The following is a 21,771-nucleotide window of genomic DNA, read 5'->3' on the forward strand; positions in this document are numbered from 1 at the left end:
TGGGGGGTGGCTTCCCCCCCCCCAAGCGCCCTCCCGCTCATTGTCAAGACCTGATGGGGACCTGTTTTGACCCTTTTCTCCAGGCTCACGGGGGCTGCTGTGCAGATCAGCTGTGAGCACAAGGCCTCGGCCCGGCTGAACCGGCTCAGCTGGGAGGCCTCCTTCGGGCTGCTGGAGACCTTGGAGTGCCTCTGGCCAGGTGGCGGCAGGCAAGCGAGACCGGCGTACACCGAGGTGAGGCTTGGCTCTGCCGGAGGGGAGAGGAAAGAGACGGCCTTCGAAATACACTCCCCCCCCCTTTCCGCCGCCGTCTCCCCTGGGCAAGCTTTGGACCCCCTGGCAACCAGAAAGGCGCTCTCGGCAGCGGGAGGGCCGCCCATCCCCTGCTGGACCCGGCAGACGGCGCAAGGGCAGAGGTTGCGTTTCTCCGAGTGTGCCTCTCCTAAGCTGGCGTTGCTTCCTTCCCTCCCGCAGCTGCTGGCCTTTGCCACCCCGAGTGCCTTCCCCTACGGCCAGTCGCCTCAGCCTTGCGCCCGTATCCGTTGCAAGCACTCGGAGAAGCGGCCGTCCAGAAAGGTCAGTGTGCCAGCACGTGGGGGGGGCGGGGGGGCAGGGTTGTTGCCCGCTGCAAACCCCAAACCAGAAGAAAATGGGCTCGGGCACCTGCATCCGAAGGAATGGGCGGCTCACGCCGAGAGATGAGCCTGTCGGTCTTAAAGGTGCCGCAACACCTCCGTCTTTGTTTTGGTGTGTTTTTGCTGCTGGCGATGCAGAGGAGGAGGGCTGCCTTGCCTGAAAGGCGTTCTCGGAACCGCTGGCTCTTCCACTGCCTTTGCTTTTGCCCAGAATGTTGGGGAAGGACTGCCAGCTTGCTCGGTGTAGCAAAGGAAGGCTAGATCTGCACATGCACAGAAGCTAGCCAGATCGAGCCTTTGCCGCCGGCTACATGTGTGCGCGTGCCTGGGGCATAAATGCTGGAGGACTGTGGGAGTTGTGCCGAAGCGTAGCTGAAAAGGAGCGGGTGCAGCAGCCCTGCATTTATATCTTCTGTTTACGAATTTTGCAATGTACGTGCTTCCCTTCATGGAGAACTGGTTTTAAGGGTTTTTTTTTTTTTGCGGTAATAGAATATTTAAAAGACAAGTAACCATGGTGCTCAAACAAATAACAACATGAGACCAGTCCATTTGAGAGGCCTAAATCCAGTTGTTTCCCCAGCTAAAGTAAACTCTCAGAATTATAGAAGCAGAGCGGAAAGAGTTCCCCCAAAGGTCAGCCTGTGCCAAAGCAGAAAGTCCGCGGCGAAAGCATCCCGTACAGGCAGCCATGCAACCGTTGTTTAAAAGGTCCCAATGGAGGAGACTCGCACCTCTTGCCGTTTGAGGTAATCCGTCCTGCCGTCGAACGGCTCTCACCGTCAAGTTCGCCCTAATGTTGAGGTGAAATCTCCTTTTCATAATCTGAATCCATTACTTCGGGTTCTGCCACTTGGAGTTACGGAAAATGAGTTTGCTGCCAGGGTGGATAAAAATCAATTATTATTTTTAAAATCATATAATGAATCGTAGAGTAATGGAGCTGGAAAGGGGCTAGACTCCAAATCAAAGCGGATACGATTGATGGTTGTCCAATTTTCTCTTGAATGCCTCCGATGTTGGAGCGCTGACCCACTATCAAGGTCATTGGTTCCATTGTCGTACTGCTCTAACAGTTAAGACGTTTTCCCTGATATTCAGGCTAAATCTGGCTTCCTGTAGCTTGAGCCCTTTATTATGTGTCCTTTCCCCTTGGGATGAGTATTTGAAAAGTGCTATCCTATATCTCCCCATACATAGTCTTCTTTCCTCGTGGCTAAACATGCCCAGTTCTTTCTGTCTTTCCTCATAGGGCTTGCTTTCCAGCCCCCTGATCATCTTGGTTTCCCTCCTCTGAACTTACTCCAGTTTGTTGGCGTCCTTCTTGAAGTGGGGTGTTCAGAACTGGACACAGCATTCTAGAGGAGACCTAACCAGTGCCAGATAAAGCGGAACTAGTGCTTCACAGGATTGGAAGACTCTACGTCTGTTTATGCAGCCTAAAATAATATTGAACTTTTTTGCAGCCTCTTTATTTGATGATTTAAATTTTAAAAATCAGATTTTATGACGATTTGAATTTTAAAAACTGATATTTTTTTAAAAATTTTAAATTGTCATTTACATTAAATCCACCCTGGCCCTGTTTCCATCTTCCCCATGACAGACCCCATGAAGATGGCTGTCATTCTGCCTCTCCGTCTGCTCTTCTCCATGCTAAATATGCTTTGCTCCCTTAGCCATTCATTACAGTACTTGGTTTCACAACCTTTCGCCATCCCTTGGTTTTCATCTTCTTGGCACTTTCCAGCTTGTCAATATCCTTATGAAACTTACGCGAGCTGGTTTGTCTACTGAATATTTTTTTAGATTTTTTAAAAGCAGTTAAAAGCTTAGTGAAATAGCACACTTCCTTTAAGAAAAAAAAATAGCTCGGAGGAAATAAAGATGCTTCCCTGAGAAGCCCCCAGTGGGAAGGGACCTCCTCCATGACAAGGAGCGCCTCAGCCGCAGAAACCTCCCTAGGACACGGGCGGGCGTCCCTCTCCTCTGAAGGAGGGAGCGGCACATCCAGGAAGAGGTCGGCAGGGAGGGTTGTTTCAGAAATATTTTAGCAAAACCTTCTGTTTGAAGAGAATAGAAAAGGGTGCCAGATGAGACCAAGCCACGGAGGGAGCAGTGCCTCAAGCCAGGGCCGGCCCTGTCATTGGGCAACGTGCGGCAGTTTCCCCTCAGGCAGCAGGCGCTGGGCGGTGGCAGCGGAGGGGCGTCCTCCCGAGCTGGAGGGCAGAGTTGTATTTGCGCCGCACAGTCCCTTCTGAGGGTCCGTCACTCCTCGAGTCGCCTCGGGCCCGCGGGAGGAAATGGGACTCTCTCTGGTCCATAGTTGGATGCCGTTCTTTCTCTGGGCGTGCATCTAGGAAGGGGCGCCATCTTGTCTCTCACCTCAGGTAGCGGACGATCTTGGGGCGGTCCGGCGGCCGTCTAGCTGTCGTTCCTCGGGATGGGGCTGGCCTGCTTTTAGCCGAAGGCCTGCTCACCCTTGCCGCTGCCCTTGCAGAGCCGCCTTGTGAAAGCCGTCGCCAAGCGGACGGTGGAGCTGGCCGCCGAGCTGGCCGAGTTTTCCTCCGATGTGGACCTCGGGACCCTTGACCGGCTTTGTTCTCTGCTGCGCTGTGCCACCCCATCCTCTCCCTCCGCACCAGCCTGGCCTCCTCCCGAGGCGCACTTGGTAAGTGGGGTAAGCTTAGCAATTGGAGGAAGCGCCTCGGCACCCTCGCTCCCATCCGGTCAGGGGAAAAAAAAGCCTCCTTAACAGATTTTTGTTTGCCTCCCACCCCTCCTCCCTCCTTCCTGGGCGCCAGGCAGATTCTCCCCCAGCTGCCAACTGGCGGGCCACCATGCAGTGGACGGCGCCAAAGGCCACGCTGAGGCTCCAGTTCCCCGTTCCGGATCTGCGTCCGTGGCCCGAAAGGCGGTCCTGGGCAGAGAAGGCGGTGCGGAAGGAGAGTTTGCGCCTGGACGTGGCTGGTGTGGAGTTCCACACGGAGCTCGGGCCGGTGGGGGCCACCCAGGTGGAAGCCTCCTTCAGTGACCTGCATGGTAAGGAAGCACAGCGACTGCTCGCCCCCACTTGCCTGTCAGGGGCAGGGCTCCCCAAGGAAGGAGAGGTTAGCGGTGAAGCCACCGCTAAGCAGGCCCTGGGTCTGTAGAAATTAATCATCGCCTGAAAATAAGCCCTTATGCGTTTTTTGGAGCAAAAATTAATAAAAGGCCTTGTCTTATTTTCGGGGAAACACGGTATTTATTTACATGTCATAGGACACACCTTCCAAGACACCTCATGCTAGATGAGTGCAAAAGCTGTTGCAAGGCATGGCGGACGAGATAGCCATGAAATCGTCACGTGCAGCACTAGCCCTAGAGGTATAAGAGCAGCAGCGTCAGAAAGCAGCATCAGTGGAACAAAACAGTCCCTAAACCAATGGGGGTAGAAGAAGAAAAAAAACTGAAGATCCTTTTAAGAACCAGCAGAGACGGTGTTCATAAGGCTAATTGTTCTTTGGACAGGGGACCCAAGGTTAAACCAAAGGTCCAGCGAGGACTCGGGGCAGGTTCATCAAAGACCCGTTTCGTCGGCTGGTGCTAACAGAGCCGGTGCCGTGGCATATTCCTCGTAAGAGGACTCCTGTCTGCACATCCCAGACTTTTGTTAGTCCCAGGGACTAAAAGTGGGGAATTCCAGGCTTTGGGGAGGGCCTTTTCCCACTTGGCTCCAAAGCTGTGGAATTCTCTCCCCCAAGACCTCCGTATGGAACCAGAGTGGGCCAAATCTAATGGAGGTTTGAAAACCTGCCTGTTCAACTTGGAGCCACAGGCATCGGAGGTTAAGAGAGGTCAACGAGCAGTGTCTTTTATATGAGCTTTTAAGCTGGGTTTTAGCACTTGGTTAATTCTTCTCCGTCACTGCTTATTTCGAGGGTTTTATTTTGATGTACATGTTCATATGGACACACACAAAATATTAAGGTTGTGGTTAAATGCTTTGAATGCTTATACATTATTGATTTCCTTGGAGGGCACTCTGGTGTAAGGTTGAGCACAGACTCATAGCTTGGCTGGGTAGCCCCGTTTCTTATTGTCCGGGCCTCTGTTTTTGTTGCTTCACAGGTGTGTATGAGGATGGCGAGAAGGTGTCCGTGCCCTGTTTTCGCGTCGGCAAAACCCCGGACCTGTCAGCCAGAGGAGCGGGGAAGACGTACCTCCTCCCAAAGTAAGTCTGGCTGGTGCGGTCCCCTTGAGAACAGGAGTGAGCCAGCCTCCGTGTCCGAAGGCTACGTTTCGGGTTCCCAAACCGTCCAGCCCCCCCCCACTTTCTCAGGAACTACTTTCTATGCACAAATATGTGCATAGAAGACGGTGGTGGTAAAGGGGGAGCGTGCGGGTGGGTTTGAGGAGTCCTGTAGGGTGCATTTCACACGCCTTGGGGGTGGGAGGTTGGAAGTGGAGGGTCCAGCATGGAGTAGAGAAGCCTTGGAGTAGTCCTTCCCCCCCCCTCCAGGATCTCTCACAGCCTTTTGCTGTGGGAGCCCTTTAGCCCACCACCCATCATCCCCTTGGAGCCCCCGGAGGGTGTCGGGTCAAACGCATCCCCTCTTTGCCAGGGCTGATGGCGGCCTGAGGCGTTCTGGGGGGGGGGTCCAAGATCCTTGCAACTCTGCCTTTGCAGGGTTGCTTTGTCAGGTTGTGGGGGGTTTTTTTGGTCAGGTTCTCCACTTTATGTCCCCAGATGTCCTTTGATTGCAACTCCCAGAAGTCTTCACCACTAACTGTGATGGCAAGGACTTCTGGGAGTTGTAGTCCAAGGACGTCCGGGGACCTCCGGTTGGGAACCACTGCTTTTTAAGGGGAGGAATATAAAACAAAAACAACTGGGAGGTTGGATTCCCCCCCCTTTTTTTTCTGGGAGATTCTGGGAACCTCAACATAGCCCTAGTGGGCCATAGGTGGCGTGGGAGAGGGGGGGTTGCATGATTTGCACCATTTCTTTAAAACAGAAGGGGCTTTGATCTTTCTCCAACTGCTTTGGGCATTCCCCCCCTCCCCAATTTTGGGTTGCCATTTGGAGACAGAGCATTTGTGGGAGATCCGGGCACTCTTGCCCAACGCTGCCTTTTTTACCCTGGCAGAATCACTTTGACCCTCCAGCCTCGGGCCAGCGACGCCTCGTGGGAGTCCACCCTGCTGAAGCCGGAAGAGATGGAGCTCTCGTCGGCGGAAAGCCCCTGCGAGCTCAAGCAGCCGGAGCCTTCGCCTTTCTCTTCCAAGCGGACCATGTACGAGACAGAGGAGGTGAGGTCCTTCTCGCGGGGGCGGGGGCGGGGGGGGCATGGCTCTGGGGTGGTGGGGATTGGAGGTGGGGAGGGCAGCGGTGCTGGAGGTTCTGTGCTCTGTGCCTCTTCCTCCTCCTCCTCCTCCTGGGTCTAGCATTCTCCCCTGCTTCTCTTTCAGATGGTGATCCCCGGAGATCCCGAGGAGATGGCGCAGTTCCAGGCCCAGACCTTGGAGGCCTCTCAGTACACCCTGGAGGTGACCTTCCCCGTCATGCACATTTTCCTCCCCAGCAAGGAATTCTACGAGAGCATCTACAATAGGTCAGAACCTCACGCCCTGTGAATCCGGCCAGGGGTTCAGGTTCCACGAGAGCTAAGGCTCGACCCTGTGTGTCCTCCTTGAAACAGTTCAGCCCCGATAGTCTCCTGTTTTGTTTGTCTCCCTTCGTATCTGCTCTGCCCAACAGCAGGAGCTCTCCAGAGCGTCAGGCAGTGCCTGATCTCGCCCCTCAGCTGCTCCCTTAACTGGAGTCTCTGGGGAATCAGACGGGCACTTTCTTCAGGACTGGAGCCCGAGTGGCCGGGACTGTGATATATCTCGCCTGCTACGCTGCTTCCCTCTTCTTTCTTCCTTTGCTTAGCTGCAGATCTTGCTGTCGCTAGAAGGGAAGTGAGTCTTCCCAGGAACACTATATGGTTGCAGGCTATATCCCTGTTGTAATGCAAAGTGTTTAAGGGTAGGTTGGTCTTGGATTGGCAATCGAGAGCCATTAGCTTTACATAAGACCTGCTGATTTGTTGTTATGGACCAATCCATCTGGCCACATTTTTTAACTTTCTTCATGGGCATGGAGTGGTCTGTCACAATGAGTGCTTGAACGTCCGCATTTACTCCACCACTGATTCAGAGGAGTTCCTCTGCCACTTTTCCGTGGTGTCTGCTCATCCCCCCCCCCCAAATTTCAAAGAAAAGCAGCCAGGCTTCTCCTGGCTTTCCATAACAAAGCCTGCGCCCCTCTGGATGTTTGCTGAGCCACAGTTCCCAACCAGCGTTCCCTCTAATTTCCCGCCAATGCCGGGCGGGGGCCCTGCCCCACACAGGCAGGGTTCCAGCCATGACCGGCATCAAATGGGTGGCAACACTGGCTACAGGTGCGCGACACTGATGCTGTGCTGCATGGCCACGCACATGCGCAGGTGAGAGGAAACGTTGGCTCCCCCCGTGCCATGCACCGCTGGCGGGGAGGGGGCGAGGGGAGATGAGCTACATCGGGAAGGCTGCAGATTCTCTCCATGCTGCGCTGATGTGCTAGCTGTGGCTGTCCTTATTTTTCTCCCTCCTCTGATATAAGATCATAGGGAACTGGATTACACCAAGGTGATCCATCTATCCCTCCCCCTCTTATTAACTCAGTGGTTATTAACTCCCCAAGGTTACAAGCACGAGTTTTTCCCGACCCTGCCTGGTGATGATGATGTTGGGGGGTTGTACTTGGGACTTTCTATGGAGCATGTAATGCGGTGGAGCTACAAGAAGATGATTTAAGGAAGGGCTTAGGACAGGATGTGAACGTTGGGTGGGGAGGGGCTTCCCGTGGGGATGAGGGTCCAGCACACAAGAGGGAAGCCTGTCAATGCTTTTCGTTTCTCCCTCCTCTAGGCTCAATAATGACCTTTTGATGTGGGAGCCCTTCAGCCCACTGCCCAGCCCCTCGGAGCCCGTGGGAGGCCCCGGGTTCATGACGTCCCCCTTTGCCAGTGGGACCCCCACGTCTGTCCACTGGCGGGAGAACTTCCAGATGTGCAAGTCAGCTTTTAAGCTGGGTAAGAGATGATGATGATGCTTCCGGGCACCATTTCAGGGCCGTCGTGTCTGCCATCCCCTGTGGGGGACTGTGTCTTGGGAGGCAGGCTGGGAGGGGTCACCGCTGGTGCCCCTGGTCATAGTGGCTGTTGCATCCTGGGAAGTTTTGCATGGAAAAGTAGCATAGTCCTGCTACGCCAGGTTGAATTTTATTTTAAATCAAGTCAATTTAAATCATGACCACTAGTCATTAGCACTCGATTTAAATCATGATTTTTAAATGTAAAGACTTTTGCAGGTAGTTATAAACTTTAATATTTGCCACCAGATGAAGATTCCATATTTAGAATTAATAATCTGTCAGATTAGTAAAACAGCTATATCACAACTGATTATAGTTTTAATAGGTTAATCACTCATATTTGAAGAAATACTAAAATTGTTTTATTTAAATTAAGCAATAACATAATGTAGCATGCATGTTTTTGTATTTGCCTAAACACCAGTGTTTATTAACTGAAGTGGTTAAACAAAATCCCTTTAAAAAAACTTAAACATCAGCTGGGTCTACATGAAAAACTTAAAACACTGTCTTCTGCAGCTCACTCGTCTTCATCTACGTTTCCTTTGTTTGTTTCTAATCTGGAAAAGAAAAAGGAGCTTTCCCTGCTTTATTGGACACCAACCAATTTCCCAATTTAGAATGAACAAGTCCAAAGGAAGAGACTATTCCTTTGATGCCAGCAGAAGAGGCCACAGCTGTTAAAAGTGAAATCATTACTTCGGCAATTTCTGATTTCCAAGTGCTTAAGTGACTTCCACCCGTTCACTGGCTTGACTTTCTTTAAAACCTCATCAGCAAGACATAACATTTCTTGAATGGTTCCCCCTTAGCTCTGCAGCTTCATATAGTTGGCAGGAGAGATGGATGATTGCTGGATGCTCACGTCATGGCTAAGTCCTCTTCTTCAGCACTTAACGTTTGACCCGTGGTCCTGGATATTGCCAGTGTTTGCAAGAAAATGAGTTGGAGGCAGTGCTTGTCCCAGATTTTTTTTAAAGCTTGTAATTTGATTCTGTCAGTGTGTCGTTCTGTTTTTAAGTGCTCACTCAGTGCCTTCAAAATTTCAACAGCATCAGCAATAAAACAGCTGTATTCTTGAAGGATTTTACGGCGTGCTGTCCTCTGAAGATGCCGGCCACAGAGACTGGCGAAACGTTAGGAAGAACAACCTTCAGAACACGGCCAAAGAGCCCGAAAAACCCACAACAGCAAATAAAACAGCTATTTGTATTTTGTTTAAAGCTTCTGAACTGGTTTCAGGATGCTGAGCAGGTGTTCAACATTTCTCTTAAACCCAACATTGAGGATTTGGGCTGTGACAGTGCCATCTCTGTTTTCTTGATTTTGCTCACAAACGGTAATAAGACTAGGCCAGTTCTTGATATATGGCTTGAAACATTTTGTGGGAGCATTAGCTTGGTTCCACCCCTTCTTTTCAGAGCTGCGGCTGCAAAATGATTGTTCTTCTTCATGGGTTCTGTGAATGCACACTAATGGGTTTAGTCTGTGCCTGTGCAGAGGTCTCTGGAATATTCTAGAGCTCAAACACGCGTTCGCTAGGACCGCCCCCCTAGTACACGTGGTCCGCCCGTCCTTACAACTGCCTCTTGCTACATAAGTAAGCTCTGTTTCATGCTGAATAACCTTTGAACTATAATGTCTCTTAAGCAGAAAACTATCTTTAGATGGATTTTTCCCTCCAAAGCATTTAATTAAAAATGTTTTGATTAAAATAAAAAAAGATTTAGATTTTTAAAATCAGATTAATCTCTTTTTTTAAAAAATCATCAATTTAATCCACCCTGGACCTGCCGAAGCCTTGGCTTTACGGCTGATCCTGGTTTGCGGAGTAGCAGCACTCTTCCGTTAGGAGCTTGCCTGTGTTTTGCGTTCTTTGCGGGAGGCCTTTCTCCCACTCCTATGATGGCTGGGGATGCATCTGGTGGGGATGAGAGGCAGGGCCTTCCTGGTGGCTGTAAGCAGCCCCTTATCTCCAAGAAGATTTATGGGGGTGCCGGAAATTGGGACGAGTACGAAATCCAGACAAACCTCTAACTGCTGAGCAGAGCCACTTAGATCTCAGCCAGGTCCTGTCTAAATTTCTTCCTCAGAAAGCCAATCTCCTTATTAAGAAAGCAACACACACAGACACATCCTTGAGCTATACTCAGAATAATCTGGCTCTGGAACTTTGGGTAGCAAACACACGTGGCCAATTAGACATTCAGCCAGTCTGTGCAAGAACTAACACCTGCAGATTTAATCATTACTGCTTTATTGAAAAGAATTGCTTTAGAAAAGAATTCAGTTGATAGTAAAATAGTTTAGTAGGTATATTTTCATTCAATACCAACGGAACACTCCACTCCCCCCACTCCAGCTGAAAAAATAAAGAAATAGAATTATGCTAACTAACAAAAAGCATAAATAATCCATCTCACGTGTCTTGGGTCTTCAAAGGTTGATGCTAGATGAAAACCAGTCCATGGTAGGAAAAATAGTCCATTATGGGAAAAGCACGTGTCTGCCCCTTTCTCAGGCAAACTCCTTTTTTTTTCCTTCTCACTCACTTCCTTCTTCTTCCCAGAATGCCTCCTGGGTCTTGTTGTCCTGCCTAACATTCTCATGGAGCTTCAGTTGTTATCATACTTTGTGGCAGAATTATTTTGACTACGAAAGTCTCTGCTCTCTACTCAGCTTAGCAACGAGATAACCAGAGAGCGAAGCTTCTCTGAAACAGCATGTAAAACCTTTCTACTACAGAACAGACTTTAAATCAAAATGGATGCTATTGGGACAATCTTAGGACTACACATCCCATTCTAATACACATAAAACCACAAATCATCACAGTGGCTGCTCCCAAAATTTGCCAAGAGAGGTTAGTCTATCCCTGTATTGATTGCCCCTTTGATTGGTTTCATTCAGGCAAACCTTTGGCATCTAAACTGCTCTGCGGTGGGAGCAGGACTGGCCAGTTAGGTACATGCTTGACTTTGTGCTGTTGAGTGCTTGAGGTAGCCATTCGTATGATTTCAGCCAAGGTTTTGCATTTGGTCTCCCTTTGAGCACCTCGTGGATCATCTTCCTTTAGCAGAAAAGTGGAGTGTTGGTTGCGTAATGGAGAGGAATAAGTAGAAGGAGTGCCGAGATGGGGGCATGGTCTCATCTAGAGGACCACAGCTTCCGGGTGGCACAAAAAATGTCCCGCCTTTTTCTCACCCCCGGCAGATTCAGACTCGGAAGACGAGGACTCTCACTTCTATTCAGTGGAGGAGATGCAGCGGAGGAAGAAGGAGGAGCAGAGGCGCCCATGCCTCCAGAGCAGTGTCTCCATCCTGCTCTGCGTCGGGAAGGGAAGGGTCACAGCGCTGTGTGAGGCCAAGGTAACAAGGCTCCTGTTAACAAGGCAAAACTCCACACCCGTCACACATGGGAGGCTTTGTTGGACCACCGACCACATGGGCCACCCCCAGGTCTCCCCCAAAGAAGGTAAAAAAGGGGAAGCACATTTTTTTGCCCTTATTTGTGGTCCGAAATGGCCTGTTTCCATTTGGAATTCAGGGACCTCGTGGGGGATCTCCTTGAAGGAGCATCACACGCAGTCCAAAGATGAAGCCTGGACATTTTCTCTTTACACTGTTTTTTCCCTTTTAAATGTCTGACATTGGCCGCTTCCAGGCTTGATGGCAACGGGGAAAGGATTTGGCCACCAGGCCCTTGAGACTGGGCACCCCTGTTTTATATTTATCCCCACCCCCAAGTTACTATTTTATCTATTGCCCTGTACAGACATGACTGTTAGATGTGTTTTGGAAAAGCAGTTTCTGGGGTGTTTTTAAAAAGCAACTCAAAGTAAATCTTTGAGTTACTTTTAAATAAATGAGGGGATGAAAATAAGAGTTTTTTAAAAAATAAAATGGATCTATATTTCAGCAATGGTTAGCTACTTAGGGGTGGTTATCTTGGAACTATAACTAATTACCTCTCCATGTAATTCTCTAAAGCCCAACATGGGTTATTTTCAATCCTCTGCTGTAAGCTAAATTTGGAGGAGGGAGGTTATGTGTCGTATATGCCGTGCTACTACAGAAGAGTGACACAGAAATCAAATCTTGATGTGTGGCATCTCTCTCATGCTTCCTCGTTCTTATTTGTTTTCTCTCTGTCATTCTTCATTGTTTGATAGTGGGTTTTTGGAATTTCAGCCACCTAAGTTTGGAAAAAATTTCCAGTATGCCATGAACGTTAGGGAGATGCTGAGGGGCAGGGAGCTCTAAGAGAGAGAGAGAGAGAGAGAGAAACGAATAAGCTGAAGCAGTAGGTCCCAACAATTCAGGACTGGGTCGGTTTCCTGCTTCCTGGCACATACTGGACCTCTGCCTGATAGCTCCACTGAGATGCTCCCTTTGAAAAATATGTGGTTTTTTTCCTAACAAAGGTGTGGTTTTTTTGGCCACTGTAGGGTGAGGGAGGCAAGAAGCTGGAGGGCTCTCACGGGGAGTTGGTCCTGGATGTCGAGAGCGGCAGCCTCTTCAGCGTCTCTAAATACAAAGGCCGTGAGGATCTTGGTTATTTTTGCCTCGAGGCAGAGAAGGTTGCACTTTACCACAAAGGTAGGGCTCTGGCGACCATCGGGAGCTGAGCTGCGTCTTTCTGGGTCGCCCTCGGTCGCACCAAAAGCATTAGGGCTGCGGGGTTGCCAGCTTGCCCATCGACCCGGGCCATTTGCCCAGGCTGGCTAGAGCTTAACGGGGGGTTTTCTTCTTTGAAAGATAAACACAAGCATGCATTCACGGCTGGGTTTTTAAAATCAAAGCTGAAAGCTCTCCCGCCGTTTGCATTTCATCTTTGGGATGCAGAAGCCTGATAAGTTCCCTGACCTCCCCCAGAGGTTTTGTCTGGCAGTTCTTGTCAAGGAGGCAGCGTGGGCAGCGTGTGGCCTGGAGGCCATTTCTCCCCCCAAAGCTGAGTGCAGGAGACAACTCTTCTACGGCACATTTTGCCACACCATTTTGCCAGCAAATGGTGCTGCTAGAGATAAAATGAGCCACTACTGGCATATTGGTAGAAACGGAATCCCTCATATCAAGGACGGGCAACCTCAAGGGATCCAGAGCTTGCAAACACCAGCCCTGGACGGCCCCATCAGCTTCCCCCCCCCGCTCCTTTTTTTTCCTTGCAAAAAAATGGGTTTGTTTGTTTTAAATGAAAATGCCTCTTGCATCCTCCAGCAGCCAACAAAAAAAAATCTATATCTTTTAACTAGAGGAGGAAAGTCTCAGGGCTGCTGGAAGCCAACAAAGCGTGGCAGAATTGCCCCACACATCCCAGAAGGCATTTTGAGCCAATTGTTTTTCAAAAGAATTTTAAGACAGAGGGAGGGGGAAGTGCGAAGGGGTCCCTGAGTTGCCCACCCCTGTCTTAAATGTATTTCACCTCTGAAAAACAGACTGTGTGTACATTACTCTGTGAGTATTCTTTTTTTTAAACAGAGGATCAAGATAAAAATGCTTTAAAAGTGATAATCAAGAAGATGTATTAACCAGATTTCTCTCCCTTCTCTCTGCAGCTGTCATGGAGGACTATTTCATGCCCGAGCAGCTGGAAATCCCCAGCTTTTTACCTCCCGAAGGGCTGCACCCCACCATTTACGCCTCGCAAGACGGCAACCTCGCCTGGCCTCCGGGCAGCAAGAAGGACGGGCCCCAGAAGATGCTCTCCCTGGCCATCCAGATCAACCTGGATTTGGAAAAGAACATCAAGGTAGCTGGGGAGCGGATATTCCCGTCTCTGTAGCTCGGGAAGGATGAGCGTTTGGGTGCTCCTAACTTTGTAACCTGGCTTTGAGGGAGAGTTTTAAAATGTGGCTCTTTCTGCCCTGCTTTGCGAGACACTTGTGAGATGCTCGCTTGTCTGGTGCTGACCTGTGGGGGAAATGGGTTCTGTTTTATTCTGTATCCCAGAGATGGGCAGAGCAAAGGCCGAAGCTATTTTTGAGGCCTCTGGCCACCCATCCCCTGGAGCCCCTCCAAGCAGCGTTGTTTCCCCCCCCCCTGCAAAAATTACGTTTTCTGAACCTGGGCTCCTCTGGGAATGGAAGCTTTTGCCTAAAGGGGAGTAACAACCTCCTCCAGCCCCCAAAAATCAAAATGAGATTTGGCTGTCTCATCCCTTCTGTTGATTGATGGCCGGGGGGCGGGGGGGAGGAGGAGGCGTTTGGGACAATTTTCCAGCCTGAGCACAGCCCAGAAGAGGTTGGGAGCAGAAAAAGGAGCCTCCCTCCAGCCAGCCAGAGCTGGCCACTCCTGCCCTCTCCCACCCTCCGAGAGCGCCCTCAAACGATCTGCCTTCTCCGTTCACACGGAGGGCACGCTCCCCCCGAAACGAACAGCCGTGTGGTTATGGGGGCGAGGGGGGCTTGGGGGAAAAAAGCCAGGAAGATCTCGGTTCCCATTCTCCCTCGGCCCCAGAGGCGACTGTGGGCCAGTCAACCTCTCCCTGCAGGCCTGTTGGGGAAAGAGGGGGTGCAGGAGTCGAGAGCGGTCGATGCTGAGGTAGGAGAGTTGGGGTCAAAACCTTCCTGCTGGGCTATGAAACTCATTTGGGGGGGGAGAGAATCCTTGGGTCAGTCAGTCTCTTAGCCTGCTCTACCTCAGAGGGATTTTGTGAGGAGTGCGGGGAAAGAGAGCCAAGTAGATCCCCCCCCCCCCGGAGGAAAAGCAGAAAAGAAAGGCGACCAACACACAGGCAAGCAAATATCCCAGCTTCGATTTCACTGCCTTTTTTGGGGGGCTCATCTCGTTGCAGGAATTCTTGGTGACATTGCGCCTGGAAGGGGCCACCCTGCGCCATTCCATGGCCTTGGCCCATCAGAGCTGGTATTCACAGGTGAGGAGGGCTGCTGCGCCCACATGCACCCGCACCCCCCCCACACACAGTCGCGTGACGGTCACAGGCGTTCCACGGCATGTGGAAAAGGAGCTGCCTTCTGCCTGGGGGGGCAAGCGAGAGCGAAGAGAAAAGGGAGAAAGGCCCACGCGTTGATTGGGACACAGCGGCGTACCCGGGCGCAGGCGGGTGGCCAGTGAGGACCGAGCCTGGGGGTCGGACAGCACGCCTGTGCACTTACGACACACACACACACCCCGTCTTCCTCTTCCAGCTCATTGACTTCCTGGATGTCCTGGATGACCCCATCCTGGGTTTTGTGCCCCCCACCATCATCACGGTGCTGCACACGCACTTGTTCAGCTGCGCTGTGGATTACAGGTATGGAGAGAGGAAGGGCAAGAGGAACGCGAAGGACCCCAGAGCCATTCCCTTGGGCCCGTTCGCTTAGTGTTGCTGGACACTGGCTGGCAGCCGCTTTTCCAGCCTGAACTTGGAATGGCAGAGACTGAAGCCAGGACCCCTTGCTGGCCGCAGAGGAAGCCCTCTGCTGCTGAGTTGAGATCCTGCCCCATTAAAGGAATGTAAGAATCTAGTCCTCATGTTTCTGAGCAGAGGGCACATTGAAATCAGCTCCACTGTGTGAAGTTACACATCTAGGTTGGGGTTGCCTGCACTGACTGGCTGGGAGGTGCTCGGATAATGGGAGAGGACACCCCTGTGAAGGTGGCGGGAGCAAGAGATAAGGCCTCTCCTGGTGATCTGAGCCTTTGGGCAGGCTCCTGGAGGGAGGGAGAGTCCTTGAGAGAGCTTGGTCTCGAGCCATTTAGGACTCGGTAGGTTAGAGCCAGCGCTTTTAATTGTGCAGAGAGGGGCCTCGGAGGGGCCTGACTCCTCTGCCAAGGGCGTCTCCACCACTGGCAGTGAAGAAGCCTTTAAGGCAGCACCTCTTGCAAAATGGGGGGGGGGAGCAGGGAGGAAGGCTTCCAGCTCCTTTGCAGAGGCAAGTCTGCGGAGTGCAGGGAGAGGGGGCTGCTCAGGGCCCACTTCTTCTTCCTGCTACACGCAGAGGCTAAGGGGATCCAGCGCTGGTTGAAGATTTCCCAAGAAGGGCGGCGGTGCTTGATCTTTCCGTTGCCCCCCCCCCCAGGCGCTGAGGTTTGCCTTCTCTGCCCGCAGGCCCCTCTACTTGCCCATCCGTGTTCTCATCACCGCAGAGACCTTCACCCTCTCCAGCAACATCATCGTGGACACCTCGGTCTTCCTCCTCCGGTGAGTCCTGACGACCTGTTCCCATGTCTCTCCAAAGACAGTCCAGCCCTTGGCGCATCAAGGTTTTGGAGCCTGCACGATCACTTTTGCAACTCTATACATTAATTTGTTAATCAACAGTGTGGGCACATCAGTCTGGGTTTCCCTTGTCTGACAGACAACCCTGTGCCCCCTTAAACGTGCGGGATTACGCCTCCTCTCATTGCCACACAAGGGGTCAAAATGAGGAGAAAGCCAACTGGGAGCGGCCACGTAGATCTTCCGATGACTGGCTGTCGATGGAGCTGAGTTTCTTACAAGAAAGCAGTGTCTCTTGTCCTAAATCAGGCTGCAGATATCAAAAATGCTTATTTAGGGTGGGATACCTTGAAGTATGTGAAAAGACTGGTGAGGGAGTTTCAGTTTTGGTCTTGAAAATGCTTGGGCTTATGATAGGGCACTCTTGGTCCTCAGCACTATTCTAACTTTATTTTTTACACTCATTTTTTGCCTGTTTTTTTTTAAAAAAACTTGGGAACAGGGAAGGAGGGCACTAACTGGTCTCCTTCTTCCCCCATTCAGGTTCATTTTGGATGACTCGGCTCTTTACCTCTCCAACAAATGTGACAGCGAGACCGGTGACCTGAGGAAAGGTGACTGACGGCGCAAGGGCCTTGCCGGCTCTCCTGCGTCTGATCCTCTTTTTCTTCCAACCAGATTCAAATTAGGGCTGCCTCAGTTTGCAGGGTACAGCGACAGTGGGGCACTAAAGGGGTCACACCAGGTCACCGAGGAGGAGGAGGAGGACAAGAGATCCTGGACTAGTCAAATGGATTGAATTAGGACTTGCCAACAGCTGATGCAATTCAGAATAAAGACCAGCCTTTCAGCCTAAAGGTATGTTCAGCTTCCCCCTTCTCTTTTGGCCTCAGATTATGTTTGCGTCGTGGATGTGGACCTCCTGGAGCTGGTGATCACCACGTGGAAGGGAGCCACGGCTGGGAAGCTGGTGAGTTTTTTCGAAACGACTGGCGTGGACGTGGTGGTGCCGTTTGCTGGGTGTGGGTGAGGTGCCTTCAGCGCCAGCTTCATAGCACAGAAAGACTCTTTCTTGGGTGGGAGGTTTCCCCCCGTGAGGCCAGAGGCAGGGCCCCCGTTTCTCTCCCCTCCCTGCCTTGAGAACGGGGAGAAAGTGAGAGGCTTGGTCAGACGCACCCGGATGGATGGAAGCTCAGGGGTGGGCAGAGAGGGTGCTTCTGTGGCACAAAACCCGCCTCGCCTCTGCCTTGCCCCAGACGCGGCCTCTTTTTGAGCTCCGCTGCTCCAACAACGTCATCCACGTCCACACCTGCGCAGACTCGTGCGCAGCCCTCGCGAACCTCATCCAGTATGTGGTGAACAACGGCGACCTGCACCCTCCCCCTCGGCAGGACAGTCCCACGGAGATTGCTGGGCAAAAGGTGCAGGTGAGGACGGCCCCGAGCCTGGGACTAAAGACAAAGCGCCCTCCTCCTCCTCCTCCTCCTCCCCGGTGGGAAGCTTTGTGCTCAGACGGTTGGCTCCCCCCATCCTCTCCCCCCCCAAACTGCCCCACCCCGCAAGGCCCACCTAACCCCCAAGACACCCTGCCCTTCCTTTTCTCCTCCGGCAGTTGTCTGAGAGTCCAGCCTCTCTCCCGCCATGTCCTCCCGCCGAGACGGCCGCTATTAACCAGCGTGACCTGACAGACGCCCTCCTCGACACAGAGCGAAGCCTGCAGGAGCTGGCCGGCGAAGCCGGTGAGGAGGCAGAGGGAAGGCAGTGGGCGCACGTGGGTTGGCTCTTGGGGTGACTTTTGCTCCCGCTCTGAACCTCCCGACTCCCCGCCTGCTTTGGGAAGCCACTCAGGGTTAGGCCTGGCGAGTATTTGGACAGGAGCCCACCATACAAGGGACTCTCCGGGGGGGGGGGGGGATAAAGAATCCTGTTTGAAACCAGAGTTGGCAGTCCTGGGCTAGATGCACCCAGGGGTGTGTGTGTGTCGCGTCAGAAGGCAGCGTCCTCCCTTGCTGTGCAGTTGTCACAAGACGTAAGCGTTGGTGCGGGTGAGCGCCCGCAGTGCCTCTTTCCCTGTCATTGAACCTCGGCAGTGGCGGGTCCCTGCTTTCCTTCTGGATACAATTCAGAGTTCAGGTTCCCACCGACGAAGACCTTCAATGTCTTCTGCCCGCTTCTTTTGTGAGCTTTCTGGGTGTTAGGATTAGTCTCTAGGGTGGAGTGGTCTCTTGTGCCTCGTGCTAAGAGACCAGACCTTCTCTCCTCTGACCCTGTGCCCTTGTTTTCCCTCGTCGGTGTATGTTAGGTGAATTTTTTTTCCCATTGCTCTGGACCGGGCAACAGTGGCTGTGGCTGGGTGGGGATGATGGTAGTTGTAGTCCAGCCCCTTCTGGCAGGGGCCAGGTTGGTTCAAGAACATCTGGCCTAGCCCTTTTAGACTTTCTTATGACATTTTATTTTACGTTACTGCTCTGATGTGACATAATTACATTTTTACCGTCAACCCCTCAGGGCTTAATTTTCCCTCCTTTCATTCTGTATTTTCTTGTGGGTTGAACTTCAAATTGTAAACTGATGGAAGTGGGTGCAAGAGAGAAAACTGTAAGAAACAAATGAATAGAAATAACTGAAATTCTGAAAAGACTGCTTCCTTTAGTTACATTCCTTGGTCACCCTTAACTGTCAGGAGCAAACGAAGCCACAGGGTAGAATTTTGAAAGGCTTTTCCAGTTTTCTTGCATTTATCGGTGGGGTGATGGTGGTGGGTCGTCTCTGGAATTCAATTACAGCCAGTTTCTCGTTTTCCTACCTATTTCTGTATTGGATTTCAAATTAAAAAAAAAACTACACAAACCTCGGCACACTTATTTGTACACATTTCTATACACGCTTTTGCATGGACTTTTGTGGAGCAGTTTACTTGAATTCGGGGAGGTATGATCAAGAAGGCACAACCAGATTCTGGTTCCTATTTGGGTTCAGGGCGTAGGTCCTTGTGGAGTTTGCCCTGTAATACAGATTTCATCCTGCATTTAAAGAAAGGAAGGGAAAGGGAGTCCTCGCTCCCCCCGCTGGCAGTATCTCAGCTGAGTCCTCTGCCTCCTACACGGAGGGCCTGCCAAAGAAACCAGAAGGGGGCCTGCAAGAGAGCCGGATACGGGCTTGGGGAGCTCCGCTCCTCCCTAGGATGGGTTGGGTGAGGCTAAAGGTCTGAAGGATGCTCTCTGGAACAGGCCAAGGCAGTGGGCCTCAGAAAAGTTTTCCGAGCTTTCTGGTTTAGTCCCCGAGGTTGAACCAGGTCGTGATTTACCTTCCTGGGTCTGAGTTCGGTCTCGGTCTCGGTCTGAGGTCATCCCTTCTTTCTCAGGAGACTCTGGACTCAGACGGCCGCCGTCCCCCGTCTCCGTGTATCTCTTCCCTGGGGAGAATGGCGCCGCGGGCAAGGCCAAGGCCGCGGCCCCGCCACCTGCCTCCGTGGGCGAAGGTCTGGATTTCAGCCCTTCGGAAGACAGCGAGGGCGAGAGCGAGGCTACCGACGACTTCTGCATCTTGGACGCTCCGGGCACCGGCATTCCGGTAAGGGCCTCTCCCGTCGGGAGCGGAGCAGCGCGGCTCTGCTTTTCCTCTCCCCTGCCCTTTCTTTGGATTTGGCAGGGCTAAGCAGCCTTGCCTGGCAGCCTCTCGAGGTTGCAGAGCAGTGGACCTGCGGGGAGGCTGTCGTGCAGCCTGGGAACGATTCCTTTGCACGGAGCTCAGAAATAATGGAGCTGGCTGGATAGCTCAGGGAATTAGGTCTCTGGCAGAGGAGCTGGAGGTTGGGAGTTCGATTCCCCCCACGGGCTCTCCTGAGAGAAAAGAGCCAGCCTGGGTGGCTTCGGGCAAGCTGCACAGTCCCAGGCTGCCCCCCCCCTCGACCCCCCAGAAGAAGGGAATGGGAAACTGGTTCTGAGTATTTTCTGCCTGAAAAACCCAGAGAAAGGGTCACCATAAGTCAGAGTTGACTTGATGGCACACAATTATTATTTATTAGAAATAATGCATTGTCAGTAATGTAGTTATCTGCAACTATTTATCTTTTAGGGTGACAAGGGTGTAACATTGCATTTCAAATTAACTCAATGAATGAAAATAAAGTTACTTTATTAATTACTAACTACTTTCGAGGGCTGTTTTAAAAGGACAACTTAAGGCATTTTAGGATAATATTTTTTTCAAGTTCTATGCTGAAGTTATGATTTTCTTATCAGTCATGGGAGTTGGGGGTTTTTTCTGACAGAGAAAAATAGGAAAAAGAACCAAAACAGACAGTAGGAAGGAATTTTCTCAACAAGTAGCGGTGTCATAGGATGTAACAAGTGATGAGAACAAATTTATTTTGGAACCTCCAAAGTTAGCTGCCCGAGGTATCTGTGAATCACCAGGTAGCCATTATTGTCTGTATCTGGACAGCCATTTTAGTCAGGACAGGAAAACGAAGGAAAACCCTCGCAAAAGGGAAGGACTGACCCACAGCAGTCACGGATGAGGGAGGAGAGGACTTGGGGTGTCCCTGTGCCTGTATTTCCTTGTTCTGTTCTGGAAGGAGTCCCCCCCCCCGCATGTTTCCATCCCAAGGGGACAACAGAAACCCACCCTCTCTGTCTGTCCGTCCACCTGCAGCCCCGGGATGGCGAGCCCGTCGTGACGAAGCTGTTGGATGGGCCCGTCCGCGTCCAGGAGGGCCATTTTTCTCGTCCCCTGGGCAGCACGGACTTGCTGAAGGCTCCCTCGCGCTTCCCGGTGCCCGAGAGCCGCGTCGTGATGCGGGAGGTCTCGGTGGTCTGGCATCTCTACGGAGGCAGAGACTTCGGGCCCAGTCGATCGGCTTCGGGCCACGCCCATTCGCCCAGGTGAGTCCCCGCCACCCCCTCCCCGTTAAGCTCCGGGGTCTCGGCTGCCTGTGCGGGCCTTCTGTGGGCAGCGTTGTTCACGGGATTTCTAGCTGGCTGTCTCCGTTCCAGCGACAAGAGGAGCTGAGCATCACGAAGAGCGATACAAATAAGAAGGGCAGGTGACAGAGGTGGGAATGGGGGCAAAGAGGGGAGGGAAATGGTTTTGAACAGAAACCAAAGTCTGAATGGATACGCTTCCACGGGATCACCCAAGGGCTAAGATGGTAGGCCACGTGGGGGAGGGAAGGAAGAAGAAATCCCCCCAAACCAGGACAGACATCATGGCTGTTCTGCTTCAAAGCGAGGCCAAGAGAGCAACGGGTGCCTGGAGAAAGGAGTCCAGGTGTCCCTCGGTGGTGGCTCCCCTGCAGAGACGCACCAAAGCTGGACGGGACTCTTCCAAATCTATCTCTTGCCCTGGGTTGAAAGCAGGGAAATGGGGGCCACAGGTATGCTCCAAAAGCAGGAGCTCACGCTTGGGGTTAAAGTGCCATTTCATTAGAAGCTTAAAGAAAGGTCAGTGGGTCCGTCTCCACCTAGAGAGCCAGCCGAGGAGTACTCGAGCTGGCTGATGGGCTTTGTTGCTTCTGCCTTCCTCCTCCTCCTCCTCCTCCTCTTCTCAGCTTCAGAGCAAAGCCATCCCTTCCCAGCGCCCGCTCTTCTCCTTCCCGCTCCTCGGTCACCAACCGGCCTCAGAACACCTGGCGGGCCCAGGGGGGCGCCAGCCGCGTCCACAACCTGCTCATGGAGATCCAGCTGACCAAGGTGAGCGGCCCCGGGGAGTCCGGAGACCAGCCTGGCAAGCGGGAAGGCTGCTTGGCCCTCGAGACCTCTGCGTCCCGGGATTTCGTCCCTGCCTCGTCCTCTGTTTCTCTGGCATCTTCTG

At 52.0% G+C, this 21,771-nt stretch overlaps 1 protein-coding gene across 2 annotated transcripts in view; it reads left to right on the forward strand.

The window, feature by feature from the left end:
* The window catches only part of LOC110071117 (autophagy-related protein 2 homolog A), a 61,478-nt gene that overhangs the window by 29,314 nt on the left and 10,393 nt on the right, over window positions 1-21,771 (forward strand). The window contains exons 12-33 of one of the 2 annotated variants that reach the window (XM_072983941.2): window positions 84-234; window positions 475-576; window positions 1,244-1,384; window positions 3,136-3,306; window positions 3,440-3,677; window positions 4,746-4,848; window positions 5,765-5,927; window positions 6,087-6,229; window positions 7,569-7,732; window positions 11,008-11,162; window positions 12,242-12,392; window positions 13,349-13,542; window positions 14,587-14,667; window positions 14,942-15,048; window positions 15,847-15,939; window positions 16,501-16,571; window positions 16,851-16,927; window positions 17,214-17,384; window positions 17,570-17,696; window positions 19,322-19,530; window positions 20,614-20,843; window positions 21,509-21,650. In XM_072983941.2, coding sequence (XP_072840042.2) covers window positions 84-234; window positions 475-576; window positions 1,244-1,384; window positions 3,136-3,306; window positions 3,440-3,677; window positions 4,746-4,848; window positions 5,765-5,927; window positions 6,087-6,229; window positions 7,569-7,732; window positions 11,008-11,162; window positions 12,242-12,392; window positions 13,349-13,542; window positions 14,587-14,667; window positions 14,942-15,048; window positions 15,847-15,939; window positions 16,501-16,571; window positions 16,851-16,927; window positions 17,214-17,384; window positions 17,570-17,696; window positions 19,322-19,530; window positions 20,614-20,843; window positions 21,509-21,650 — 3,184 coding nt within the window. The remainder of the gene's footprint in view (window positions 1-83; window positions 235-474; window positions 577-1,243; window positions 1,385-3,135; window positions 3,307-3,439; window positions 3,678-4,745; window positions 4,849-5,764; window positions 5,928-6,086; window positions 6,230-7,568; window positions 7,733-11,007; window positions 11,163-12,241; window positions 12,393-13,348; window positions 13,543-14,586; window positions 14,668-14,941; window positions 15,049-15,846; window positions 15,940-16,500; window positions 16,572-16,850; window positions 16,928-17,213; window positions 17,385-17,569; window positions 17,697-19,321; window positions 19,531-20,613; window positions 20,844-21,508; window positions 21,651-21,771) is intronic. The other variant, XM_072983944.2, reaches the window with a different exon arrangement.

This window comes from Pogona vitticeps, chromosome 15 (genome assembly GCF_051106095.1).
Source record: "Pogona vitticeps strain Pit_001003342236 chromosome 15, PviZW2.1, whole genome shotgun sequence".
NCBI classification, from domain to species: Eukaryota; Metazoa; Chordata; class Lepidosauria; order Squamata; family Agamidae; genus Pogona; species Pogona vitticeps.